Source organism: Microtus pennsylvanicus, chromosome 1 (genome assembly GCF_037038515.1).
Source record: "Microtus pennsylvanicus isolate mMicPen1 chromosome 1, mMicPen1.hap1, whole genome shotgun sequence".
In the NCBI taxonomy this organism is placed as follows: Eukaryota; Metazoa; Chordata; class Mammalia; order Rodentia; family Cricetidae; genus Microtus; species Microtus pennsylvanicus.
The window spans coordinates 27,731,567-27,745,714 of record NC_134579.1 but is presented as its reverse complement, the minus strand read 5'-3'; the positions used below and the strand labels follow the sequence as shown (position 1 = coordinate 27,745,714).

Genomic DNA, 14,148 nt, shown 5'->3' with positions numbered 1-14,148 from the left:
CTAAAACATTTTTATATTTCTCTTATTATGTAATCTTTTAGAATGTTGCCAAAAACATTACTAAATATGTTTATAATATTTATCTATTGACTTGTAATAGCTGTTCAATGTTATGACTTACAGTGTGTTATTATCTTACATGTATAGATTGTTTATGATTAAATTGGGATAATTAGCATACTTACCATTAGCTCAAATCTATTAACTCTTTGTGGAAGAGAGTACCTAGAAACCTCTTTTCTAGGAATTTGGAAAAGCACAATGTCTTATTGCTGATCTCATCACCACTGGGCAATAGAACATCGGAACAGTTTTTCCTGCTTATCCTCAGAGTGGCGCCCAGTGGTCAGCCCTTCCCTCCACCCAGTGGTGCTGGCTTTATAGCACGAGTTTTAGGGATTTCTCTCTCCCATTCTTTTTCTCATCTTTTGGTATGTTGTGTCTATTTTCAGTTGCATATAGAATTTTTTAAAAAATTAAAATCCGTCTGCATAAACTCACATGTTGCTCAATTTTTCTATATTCATAACGTTTCTAAAGGGCCACTAGTGAATGATTTCTAATGTTGTACCACATGATCAGAAAAAGCTAGAAATGATTTAAAGCGACTCACATTTGCTTTGGGGTCTGCTCTGTAATTTATCCTGAGAGTGTTTCATTCGCTCTTGAGGAGAGTCTGCATTTTGTTGTGGCCAGATGGAATGTTTGGAGGAGCACTTATTCCTGCAGTATTGACATTTTCTGATTGTTTTGTAGAAACTTTGTTATTTTCATACTCTATTGTTTCTGTTTGTAGTTTCCTGGGTTGTTTTTATTGTGATACGTTTTTATTTTTAACTTTTATATGTGTTGTGAGGCTTACATAAAACTCCTATAAAAATAACAAAGTTACTTTAAGAACCTCTTTTTATATTTGTTATTATTTTGTTGTAGCTATGGTTGTTATTCTGAATTTTTGTTTTTAATTTTCTTACTAGAGATTCTGAAATTCATGTGTCATTAAAATAATCTCCACTATTAAAATAATAGAGAATTCTGAAATTGTTTATACATTTTAGTTTTTATATTGTTGATGCAAGAAGCACACTTCTCAGCTGAATGAAAGACAATTTTTTCTAGAACCCAATTAGAGTGAGCATGGCAGGGGGATATAGATTACTCCAGATACAATGTTCAACATAGAAGCAGTTTCATGGGGCTTCTATAGTAACAGAATAAAGAAACTTATAAATCAACGCATTAAAAAGTTCCTTGGTGAAAACATTAAGTGGGCAGGAACAACAGGCAGAGGAGTCCCAACTACCGCCCTCAGATGCTATCTGATAGCACTGTTAGCCCTTCCATTGGTGGAGAACAGGGTTTTGGAAGGTTAATATAGTTCAGTATTTTGTATCTTTTTGTCAGGATGCTAGGTTCAGCTTTATTTGCTATTTGCAGGGTCTAGCTCTGACCCAGAGCTGGACAAGGACTGACTCGTTGGTTGGCTGAAGATCTCCTGAGACAAATGCTCACAGAGCTCTGGACCAGCAGCATCCCAACCTCTCCACATTCATGGACGTCTGAGCCGTCAGTCTTTGCACACACAGTTTTCCCAGGAATTTTCTTTTCATTCACTTTTTTTTTTTAATGTTTCATCATGTGTCCCAGAGAAGACGTTCCCTTGATTGTTGAGCATTGTGAATCTGGGTGCCTGTATCTCTCCCAAGAACTCGGGAAATTTGAGCTGTTATCTCATTGAATCGCCTGTGTGTCTTCCCCTGGGGACATCCACATTGTGAACATTTGTTGGCTTATTGGTGCCTCTTATAGCCTTGCCTTGTTTTCCTTTTCATTTCTCTATCCTTCTTTTCCTCCAACAAGTTTATTTCAAATCCCTGCCTTCAAATTCAAGAGTTCTTTTCCTAGTGCCTGATCTCATTGGTTACCAGTGTTCTCGAATATTCTTTTGACTCTGTTAATTAGAATCTTCACCCCTCCAAAATAAAAGAGTCAATGGTCTCTAGTTCTGTTTGCATCTTTGTTCGGATCAGATCCGTTTTGCTAACCTTGCTGCAGTGCCTGTCTGTATTCGCCGGATCTCACAGAGCATCTCAAGGGGGACCATTATTTTGAAATCCTTTTACACCAGTTTTCCTTTTTTTTTGGAGTCAGTTGTAGGAGAGTGACCTTGCTTCTTTGGTGGCGTCTTGTTTCTTTGCTTTTTCACGTTTCTGGTGTCCTTGGGTTCACACCTTTTCTGACTTACAGATACTCTAATAGGGAGAGAGCTCTACGAATGGTTGTATGTTGAGATGTTGCTTGTGTGGGACACGCTGGCTGTGGTTGCAGTTATGTAGTTCACACTTAGCCTCTCCGCTTCAGTGATCTTATCAAGGTTTATGAATCCCTTAGTGGCCTCTTCTGGAGTCTGCGCTGCTGTCCCAATGGGTAGGTCAAACATAGTCTCCTCACTGAAGTATAGTTGCTCAAGGAAATGCAGGAGCTACTCTCTACTGGGTTAAGTGTGACCTTAGGTATAGGGTATAGTCAGGGAGTGCTACTTACAACAGTTAAGTGTTGGGTGCTGCCCTCTGCAGTGGTATAGGATTGGCACAGTCTCAAGAGCATCCAGGCATCAACTAGATTTTGGGTCAGATATAATTCCTGGGCAGCAGTGTGCCATATAGGTGTTGGTAGACGGCCATAGTGTTTTAAAGCCTAAATTTTGGACTCCAATCACGACAGCATGTTGTGTATGTGGCACAGGGCAGTCGTGGTATATCCTTCCTTTAAAAGTACGTTCAAATTGCTTAGTCTATGTAAGGAGTCTGTCTGTGGAGGTCACTGCTGTTGATGGACACATTTGGAATGTTCTCCTCCTGGTTCAGGTAGTGTGGCAAGCTGGGAAGTGGCCAAACTTTCAGAAATGAGAAAAGGAGGGAACCAATGCTTGATGTCTGCAGAAAATCTTCAGGAGTGAGTTTGTGCTGTGTGTGTGGCAGGATTCCCTCCCTCCCTGTGATATTTCAGGTCTTGTAAACTCTACTCCACCTTAAGTCTTTGGGTAATGGTTATATGCACCTGAGACACGCACTAGTCTGGGGAATGTGAGTGATGTCGATATGAAATTGTTTAGGTCTTTCAAAGCATGACAGTTTGGGGTTGCTTACTCCTTCAGTCAAAATGAGCCTTTACAACAACACCATGGATTACGTATTTGAAGCTCTTTACAAGCTGGCCCCTTTTAAAGTTTTAATGACGTTTCAAATGCAGCATAGTGAAGCAGCTAGGCCAATGCTGTGGACTAGATCACATGGGCTTGGAGTTAGGTTCAGCTGAGTCGTTAGGATGTCACCTCAGGCAGTTTTCCTCAATGTTCTGGAACCAGTTTTCATATAAAATACCATAATGCTTCCGTCATAAGATTATTATAAAAACTAAATAAGTTAGTGTTTTTTAAATGCTTGGATGAATGGACAGTGTATCTCATTTTCTATTATCTGGCATTCTATTTGGAAAATATATAAATAAATATTACATGTAGTTCTTATAGTAGAGCTTAACACAAAATGAGTTCTCCATGAATATTCATTATTATTAATATTTAGAGTAAAAAACAAATATTGAAAAAATATTTAGCTGAGAATTTGCTTCAGGAAAGTCTAACAAGACACAGGAAACCAAGTGAATGGGAGAAAATGATTCCTTTTCTTCTGACTTGATTAAGCAGAGGCCATTCTGGGGGATTTTTCTCTGGAGAGATGTCTGGGCTCTTCTCAGCCTACTGCTATGGAACAATGGTCTTTTATCCTGTCACCTGCTTTGCTTTTAATAAAATGCTGATGGGCCAGTAGCCAGGCAGGAAGTAGGGGTGGTGCAACGGCGACCAGGCAGGAAGTAGAGGCGTGGCAATGAGAATTATGGGAAGAGGAACGATGTAAGTAGTTGTCCATTGGTGATGGCCTCTTGGTTAGGGATGAGAGCTTCTGTCCACTTTCCCCTCTCAGGGCTGGGACCCCACCTGGCTTGGGTCTGTGCAGGCCCTGTGCACACTGCCCCAGTCTCTGTGAACCCCTGTGTGTATCAGTCCTGTTGGTTTAGAGGATTGCTTGCTTTCTCCATGGCCCCTGCCTCTTATACTCTTTCCACCTCCTCTTCTGCAGGCTCCCTGAACTCTGACGGGAGGAACTGGATGAAGTCCTCCCGTTTAGGACTGAGTATCCCAAGGTCTCTTACTCTCTGCACATTGTCCAGATGTGGTTCTCTGTATTAGTTCCCATCTGCTGCAGGAGGAAGCTTCCCTTCTGACAGCTGAGTAAGGCACTGATTTATGGATATAACAGAATGTCATTAGGGGTCATTTTGTTGCTTGGTTCCTTTAGCCGAACAATAGAATTTGGTTTTCCTCCAGGTCCTTGTAAGGCAACACATAGACGTAGACACACGCATACACACGTATGTCTATACATACATATATGACATACATACATGTGTATATCAGTAAATGAATTAAAATGGTAAAATATATATTATTAATTCGTTCTTTATCCTAAAATGAACCAGAAGAGGGTTTTATCTCCTATAAATGCACTCATAACATATAATAATCTTATGAAGTGGTAACCACTTTCAAGATGTTTTGTAGATTGCTGCTCTTCTCTTCTTCTATTTTCACAGAACCCAAGAAAGAATCTGAGTACATCAGTTCTGGTGGGAATAATTCATTTTGCCAAATGGATTTCACAATTTTACAATAAAAAAAATCAATCTATATCCATTTAACATAGTTTTTTTAAAGTGTCCCACTCTGGTGCTGGGGCTGGCTTTGAACTCTGAGGCACTAGGATTGTATCATGCACCATAGGGCCCAGCTATCTCCAGCAACTTTATGACTTTTTCTTTCAATGAATACAGATTTTTATTCACACAGGAGTATGGCTTTTTTATTAAAAGTTCAAATTGGTACGAATTTAGTATTTTAAGCTCAGATTTTGTCTGAGTCCCCTTATCATAAGGAACGATTACACATAACACAGTGGGGGCAGAGGAGCATCCTGCATCCTGAAATATACTAGTATTTTTTAACTGGGTCATGGCATTTAGGCTTGATTTATTGGCAGCCACTGAGAACCAGATGTGGTACAACAGGGCTTTGAAATGGGCATCGTTCCACTCAGGGACGGCACAACAACACCACAACAAGACAGCTTGACAATGTTTAAGATGTTTTACAAATATTGTATGTTCTCTATAAAAAATAAAATATGTGTTAACAAGGAAGATGCTCGTAAAGGAGACAGATGAAAATTACTGGTAGATTTTCCCTGAACCATCTTCTTATGTGGTGCCCTTACAGCTTTTATGAAGAGATCTGTTCATTTTTAATTAAAAATTCATACATGCATACAATGTGTGTCTCTCTCTAGCTCCTTAGCTCTCCCACCAATGTATTTCCTATCTCTTCCCCTAAATTTGTCTTTTAAAAAAATTGTTCAAATGATTTTTATAGTAATGCTCTTGAAAATTAAAAACAGTATTGAGATGAATTTACATAAAGCAAAACAAGTTATTTTAAAGCCAACAATTCAGCAGTATCTAATACATTCACAATGTGCTCCAGCCACAACTTTTACCTGGTTCTAAATGATGTTCTCCCCTACCAAAGCAAAACAAAACAATACAAAAACCCTCCTTTTCCAAGTACCAATGTTTTGAGATGATACAGGAAGTGAATTTCATGGGGTTTATAGTGTTTCTAACTATTGTTGGAATGATTTTATTCAAGAGTCAATGATCTCAGACCGATGGTTATGTCTTTGTTTGAGTGTTTACATTCTTGCCAAAAGCTCTTTTAGCTGAGTTGTGCCAACTGGGAGGAGTTTATAAGCAGAAGATTTAGAGCCTCAGATGATGCCATCAGGATAGTAGTTAAACTGGGACACTGATGAAAAGAATTCAGTGATGTGTCAAGGCTTTGAAGATAGCACACATTCCTTTGTAAACAGAAAAGCCAACAAAAATGTGGCTAAAGAGTCTATGGGTTTCTTTATGCACATTTTATTAGAAAAATAATAGGTTTATTTATGCAAATTTGTGGGAAGGAGTGCAGTGACTGACGTGTCATGTCCACCAACTCAGGGTATAAAAAGTCGAGTGTGGGAGAGCTGCTTCATTCGCACTTGGGTAACTTGTTCTTCACAGTCTATCCAACCCTCTCTCCACATCTGCCACCATGACTCGCTATTTCTGCTGTGGAAGCTACTTCCCAGGGTATCCTTGCTATGGAACCAACTTCCATGGGACCTACAGAGCCACTCCCCTGAACTGTGTTGTGCCTCTGGGTTCTCCCTTGAACCATGGCTGTGGAACCATCTATAGCTCCCGCAATTTCTGCTATGGTGGTGTTAGTAACTACCAAAATCCAGGCTGTTGCTATGGCAGCAGCTTCTACAGGCCATGGGGCTCTGGCTCTGGCTTCGGCTACAGCACCTATTGATGGATCAATGGCTCTGATGACTACAGGACCCTCAACTAGTTATCTTCTCAAGGAACAACCCGAAAAGCAATGTCTGTCGTCCAGCCTCCCATGTAATTGGAAGATCCAGACAACGTACAGTGGTATTGCCCTTCGGTGCTGATCAGGATGCCAGTGCCATCCTGAGCATCATCTACAGCTAAGGACAGCAAGACACAGCTTTTTACAAGAGACTGAAATCTAGCAGCGCAGGAGGTAGCTTACCTCCTGGGTTATTCTGCTCATATACTAAACTGCATCAACATACTCATATTTTTAATTGGAGTGTTTGGACAGGGTCTTAATGTTAATCTCCCAATAAATCTGTTTCCTTCAGCATGCACATTTTTGTTCTGGTCTTTTATTTTACTGTGTTTTGTTAGTTCTTGTGTTCTTCAACATTTTCAACCTCTAGTGGCTTATTTTAACAAAAGCTTATGGGTGGTTCTGATTGATGATCGCCTTTCTCCTCCAGTCGAGTGCATAGTACCTTCCAGGACTAACCAGTAGTGGTAAAGCTTCCACATTAGTCCCAGATTGATTTCCCCATGTTCAGTGACACAAGTAACGGTGTCATCAGTGTTAGGGTCAAGTAATGGAAGGTAACCAGAAGCAATGGCAACAGCCTGTGGTGTTTGTGGGTCTATAGGTCCTCATTGGCCTCCAATAAGAGTCGCTTTCTGATTGGATGGGAGCTCCATCCCACAAGATCAAACTCATACCTGGCACTATTATTGGTCCAAAATCTTGTGGGAGAACCTACTATTATTTTACTAAATGGATTTAGTATTAAACTGAATACTAATGATATTGCTATACCCACAGATCAATGCATCTCTCAACACCCATTAGGGAAGCTTCTACTTGCAGTAGGTGGTGATTAATACAAAGACTTACAACTGGTAAGGTACAGAGAATAAAAGACCACAGATTGCTTATACTAAATGCAACATATACACTGAATATCATCTTACCAAGGCTCAGGGACCACTGTGTGGAAGAGGGGACAGAGTGAGTGCAAGAGACAGAAGCAGGTGATGACTTAAAAGAATCGTGTCATCCAGACACAGCAGGACAGTTAGCTGTAAGCATGAACTAACAGTGGTTGTGACAGCATGCAAAATGCCTGCTCAAGCCCAAGCCAGAGGAAATCCCAGATTGTACATGGGAGTAGGAGATAGAATCCTATCCAAGCTGTAAGGATAGTGACAATTGTTAGCTGCTGGGAGAGGAGCTAAGTTTAAGAGTGTCACCCTGGTCAGTTGACCACACATCAGAGGAAGATAACCCATCTAAGAATATTTGGGAATCTCTAACTGGCCTTGAATGATTCAAAACAAAACAAAAACAAAGAACCAAGAAAGGAGAAAAAGTTGGGTGGGTAAGAAAAGGCAAGTGGAGATGGGGGAGGGGGGATGAATATGGTTAAAACACACTGCACGAAACTTTCAAAGAACTAGTAACGATCAATGTGGAAGAGAGATGGAAATGTCTCAGACTTAATCCAAATACACTATAGTTGTTATTTCTCTATGTTCATTAGGAGCATAGAAAAAATGTTGTATACTAAAAGAGTAAAAACAAAATGTTTCTTTAATTACTCAATTAAATCAGTTTGGATTCTTTATTCTCCTAGTATCTATAATCTTTGCTTTGTGAGGCCTAAATACCACAGACTGGTGGGTGAATTACAATTAAATGGATTGAGCTAAGAGACTCTGTATTTAGGGAGCCCTAAGTTGTTATCAATAAAGCCATGCCAACTGCTAAAATCATGGAGTATATTTTTCATTTTTCAATAGATGGGTTTTATTTTCCTCAAGTTCTTCACCTCTGATTATGAATATACATATACTTTATTTCATTTATGCATGCATTAAGAAGCATTGGCTTTGTCCACTGTGTTTAGCATTTTGAGACTATGCAAATGTTCAAGCAGGTAAACTCCGACTTGGAAGCTTACTGTCTTCAAGAGGACATTCACTCTTTGACAGACACTCACCCTGCCATGACAGCACTGAGTACCAGTCTAAGAACTAGGGACACAAATAAAACACAGTCCTTCCATTCAGGTGTTCACTATTCAGTATATGAAAGGCATCGGAAGGGTGTTAAACCTACTATTTAATATATAAGTGGCAGTAATAATTTTCTTTAAAAAATCAAGAAAATCAATTACTCTACATAGTTTCTATTACGGCAAGTCCTTTGGGAAGTCCTTTGCTTTCCCTCCAACCTTCAGTGCACACTTGCTGTTCCGAATTTAGTCAGTTGTCTGGCACTGTCTCTGGTAGCTCCCTTTCCCCTCAGGACCCAACCCTGTATAATATATATCTTTTTAGTGTTCTTCAATCCGGACCAGTTTTTGGCCTTTGTGTTTCTTGGCATCAACCCATTTGAAGACTATGAACCAAATTTTTTGTTGAATGTTCTTGACTTTTCTTATTATTTATTCATACGGTGCATCTGGCAGAATCACCATAAAAATGAAGCTGTGTCATTCTCTGCTTCCCACCAGAGCTGTTCTGTGTTGTGTTGGCTCATGCAGTTTCAGCTGATATCAGTTCATCACATATTGGTAGGTTTTCTTCAAGTTTCTCTACCATAAAGCTATTTTTCCATTTAGAATTAATAATTTCAAGTCTTATTACATTTATTACTTGATATTATATTATAAAATTTGCTTTTCTTCCCTTCACTTATTGTGTTTGGTTATTTTTTAAATTTAAATGGATTTTTTATGGATCCATATCAGAAGTTTATTAATATGGATTTTTGACACTGATTCATAGTTTCTTATTTTATCCAACTGTTTATATTAATTAATACTGTTGTTAAATTTGATATTCAAAGTATTCTGGACATGGAGGGCTAAGACCATTCATGATGACTTCTATGTCTTGTGGAAATGGTCCACACTACTCTTGAACTATTTTTCTGGTTTTTGGTTCAACAAACTAGTGTAAAGGCTCATCGTGAATTTTTCTATTCTGTTGTGGATAGAGGGATTTCTCCAGAAGCCCTGAGTTCCTTCAGTATGGATTAATTTAGAAATTAAATATCTATGTTCTGTTTCCACTGGTGTGCTCTCATTGTTGGTAGTCTCATTGATAATAAGACCATGTTACAACAATATAATAATAATATGCTACAGTAATCATTCTTAGAATTGGACATAATCTTGTCCTATTTAAGAATGACATGCTCTTAAGATGTACTGGAAGTCTGGATATAGGAACAGAGCTCACTGATGAACAGGACTCATTTAGTGTGAGAGAGACCTACCTTCAGGCTGGAGGGGTGGTATTTTACAACAGACTGGAAATCATAGGTCACTGGTCACCCTGTTATTTTCTATTCCCAGTATTCAGCTGGATTTTCTGTTATACTACCTTGTCTCTATTTCTGTTCTAATCCTAGCATGTATTTTTTTTTTAAATATTGTCTCAGAATTTGAAGGGAACATTTGCTTTTTCCTCATCTTTGGGTACTGTCTCTCTGTCTCTCTTCCTTTCGCCCCCCCCTCTCTATGTGCCTCTTAAAATATGTAATATAATTTATTTTTCAAATGTATATGCATGTTAGGGGCTGACAGCTTGATACTGGATAACCGATTAGGGGTTGGTCCTCCGAGAAACTGATTCTCCTTCTCTCAGCATCCATTAACTGCCTATAACTTTTCATCTCGGGGTGGAGCCTTGTGAGATTTCTGCTATCCATACTGGAGTATGAGTTGGTGTGTCTTTACACAGGTCTGGTTTGGGCAACCATATGGTTGATATGTCATGGGTGTAGCTTCACTGTAATATATAGAAGACACTATCCTGTAGCAGATACTGTGGTTCTTGGTCTCCTAAGATCTTTCTGGTATTCCTTGAGACTTAGGTCCATCAATTCAATATGGGTGCCCCACAATCTGTTATTCTCCGCATTGTAACCAGCTGTGGTTTTCTTTAGCAGTATCCCTCTGCCACCCCTGTTGAAATCCCACATTTTCCTATTTTTCTCTTCATAGCACCTGTGTCCTACTACACCATCTCTAGAAGATATCCTACGTGGTCCCCTTTTATTTTCCTGGTTTCTTTGTTTGCTCCAAGTTAGATATTTAAATATAAAGATTCAGATAAGACCCACACATAAAACAGAGCACATGATCTTTGTCTTTTAGCGTCTGGATTAACTCAATACATTTTTGAGTTCCATAATGCTCTTCCCAAAGCCATAGAGTATTAAAAAATTACCCAATGCAAGACACGGGGACCCTCTCTTTGAGTTGTTGGTCAGGGAACTCCACAAGATTCCAAAATCAATATAGGGACAGTCTTTGGCTTCCCCCTAGAACATAAAGTCAAGCCCTCAATTGCATTAGGTTCTGTGAACTTCAGGAACAGAGCTTGGAGGAATGAAGCTGGAACAGACCTAGGACCCTCCTCCCTGAGGCTGAGCACTCGTGGTATCTGAAGGTGTCATGTAAGTGAAGTGCTAAGGGAGAGAAGCTATGCTGCTGTTTTTTTTTCTGTTTTCCATCCTTTCCATCATGCAGAAATTGGCTCCCTCCTGATCGATACTGTCACTGCAATTCTTTCTGGTCAACAACAGTATCACGCATTACTTGTGGTTTTAAGCTTATGAATTGTGTGAAGAGAATTTTATTTAAATCTGAGAAATATCATGGGACACTGGTTCTCTTTGAAGAAATTCCTAGAGGTTAATTTGTCCAATGGGTAAACAGTGAGCAAATGGGAAAGCGAGTCTTGAACTAACATACCAGGATGAAGTCTTCTGATGCTCCACATGCCTACTATTAATTAGGAAAGAGAAACCTTACTCATGTGCTTGCCAATTGACACCTAACTGACATTATCAATATCTTTTCAGGATGTTCACATGCTTGAAAATAAATTATTTATTTTTTTAATTAAATAACTATTTAGCATCCTCTCCCTCCCACTCCCTACCCTCAACTTCCCTCTGCCCCTCTCAATCCAACCCTCCTCATATTCACTCAGGGGAAATTTAAGTAATTATTCATCCTCATTTTTAATCTCAGTACCAACTCCTATAATATTTCACAAACAACTTTTAATTACAACACTGTTTGGTCAATGGCTTAGACATATTCCTAGTAGCTCTTACATCTTAAATCAACCCATTTTTATTAATCTGTGTATCACAATGAGGCTGTGGCCAACCGGTAAGGTTCAGGTGTCTGTCTTTGGCAGCTACATGGCATCTCCCTGACTTCGCCTACTCTCTTTCTATATCTCTGTTTAGATTTCCTGGCTGTCTTTACTCTGCTAAATCATTGGCCAAAAGAGCTTTATTAATTAACTAATAAAAACAGCACATATACAAAAGGAAATCCCACATTAGTAGTTTTAAGGAAAAAGAATAACAGGAGGCACACAAAGGCCCACTCTTTTCCACAGTCTCCTAAAATGGGGAGTTTCATAATTCTTTGTTCTCTTATTCCCTTTTCTAGAAAATTTCTACAGAGCCTTCAGGTCTTAGTAAACCTCTAGCAACTTCCCCTGTTCCAGTTTGGAAGTTAGAGCTCAGTTTATTTTTATTTTATTTTATTTAAAAAAGAAAATAAACTATCTTTTTTATTTTACATACCAATCTCAGTTCCCACTCCCTCCCCTCTTCCCATTCCCTCTGCATTCCCTCCCCCCGCACCCCACTCCCATCTACTCCTCAGAGAGGGTAAGGCACATTGCTTTGGGGAAGGTCCAAGGCCCTTCCTACTATATCTAGGCTGAACATGGTATCCATCCAAAGAAAATGGGTTCCCAAAAAGACAATACAAACAATAGGGATAAATCCTTGTGCCACGACCAGTGGCCCTGTAGACTGCCCCAGTCATACAACTGTCACCCACGTTCAGAGGATCTAGTTTGGTCTCATGCTGGTACCTTTCCTGTCTGGCTGGAAATTGGTGAATTCCCGTTAGCTCAGCTAAACTGTTCCAGTGGGTGTCCTCTTCATGGTCTTGACCTCTTTGCTCATATTCTCACTCCTCCCACTCTTCTACTAGACTTTGGGAGCTCAGTCCAGCACTCTGCTGTGGGTCTTTGCCTTCGTTTCCATCAGTTGCTGGATGAAGGTTCTATGGGATATTTAAAACATTCATCAATCTGACTACAGGGCAAGGCCAGTCTGGGCACCCTCTCCACTATTGCTTAGGTTCTTAGCTGGGGTCATCCTTGTGGATTCCTGGGAATTTTAGAGCTCAGTTTATTAATATTGTTTCCGTTGCACCAAAGCAGTGTACCAGCCACAGGAATATACTTTTTCTCAGATGAAGTTGGATGTATTAACTTGTTGTTACAGAGGGAGACCACACAACATAAGAGACTGCAGGATGTCTCAATGGGAAGGTGTCTGCAGGGGATTATTATAGAGTTTGGCCTTGGACTAGGTTGTCTGGAGGATATTAAATATGGTAGGAGTACCAGTTGGGTTATAAAATAATTAGTTTTATATTTCTCTTGTAACTACCACAAATTTAGATGCTTAAACCAAAACAAGTTCATTTTCTTACAGCCCTAGAGGTCAGGAACTAAATATGGTTCTTCCTGCGCTCAGAGATGAAGTCATTGAAAAGTTGACATTCATTTCCGAGTTCCTAGATGATGGCTGATTCTTTGATTTTCCATCCAACATTCTCAGCTCGTGCCCCTCCACCCTTCTTCAAAGAGAACTGTAAAGCACTCTGACATTCTAGCACTGGCTTTTCTATCTTCCTCCCACAGTCTCGAAGATTCTTGGTATTCCATCCAGGGAAACCTAGGCAAGGTGCAATAACCTTCACATCTCCAGGCCAACCCATTGCCAACTTTAATTTCTGCTGTGCGATAAGCCTATTTGTAGGTCTCGGGGATTGGAGTCCTGAGTCCCTTGAGACACTTTTTATTGTGCTTACCTCAGGCACAGGCAGGAAGTGTGCTCGAGCCTATAATTGGTTGTGTTAATATTTTTTATTTAAGAGATAGAACAAAGCTCAGGGCACAGTGATGTCATCAATCATCATTGTTGTGCTTGACATAATGTTCTTGCTTCTCTTTGTCTGCAGGCATGGTTATAGAATGGTCCTAGCAAGGTTTGTGTTACTATCTCATTGTTTTATACTGACCTCCTCGGATCTGGAGTTCTCAAGGTTGTGTATGGGAGGATGGGGAATGATCATGCCCACTCCCATTGTCTCAGGGTGACCTTGTCTTATTTGAGTTCCGAAGGTTGTACATAGACAGAAAGGAATGAAACCTTCATTCCCATTGCCTAAGAGTGGCCAACATTTGATTTGGAGTCTTGAAAATTGTGCATGGGAAGAAAGGAATGGATGCCTGTTTTACTAACAGTGTTGCAGGACTTAGTGACTTTTTTTCCTCACCAGTGCCTTCATTAACTGACAAGTCTGATTTTCTCAATGTGATGTATACTTTGCAAATTTCACTAGGACAAGCATATTCATTTTATACCCTTACTGGATATTAATTGAAGCAATTCAATTATTTATAGTTTTGTAGAAAAGGTCAAATCCACTGGTACTTAAAATTTAGTCTAGCGACAAGGAACACTGACATCCCACTTGTCTAGTGCAGCATCTTGGGAACCTCTGCTGTAAAATTGGACTTTTCACCTTAACAAGATGC

The 14,148-nt window shown here is 39.6% G+C and overlaps 1 protein-coding gene across 1 annotated transcript; it reads left to right on the top strand.

Annotated features, from left to right (window-relative positions):
• The first annotated feature begins 6,211 nt into the window (after nucleotides 1-6,211).
• Krtap7-1 (keratin associated protein 7-1) lies at nucleotides 6,212-6,475 on the top strand. Its single transcript, XM_075954296.1, has one exon. The coding sequence runs from the start codon at nucleotides 6,212-6,214 to the stop codon at nucleotides 6,473-6,475; it is 264 nt and encodes an 87-aa protein (XP_075810411.1).
• Nucleotides 6,476-14,148: the final 7,673 nt, after the last annotated feature.

Excerpts from the sequence above, each read along its gene's own strand:
- Krtap7-1 (XM_075954296.1), top strand. The coding sequence starts at position 6,212 with ATGACTCGCTATTTCTGCTGTGGAAGCTACTTCCCAGGGTATCCTTGC.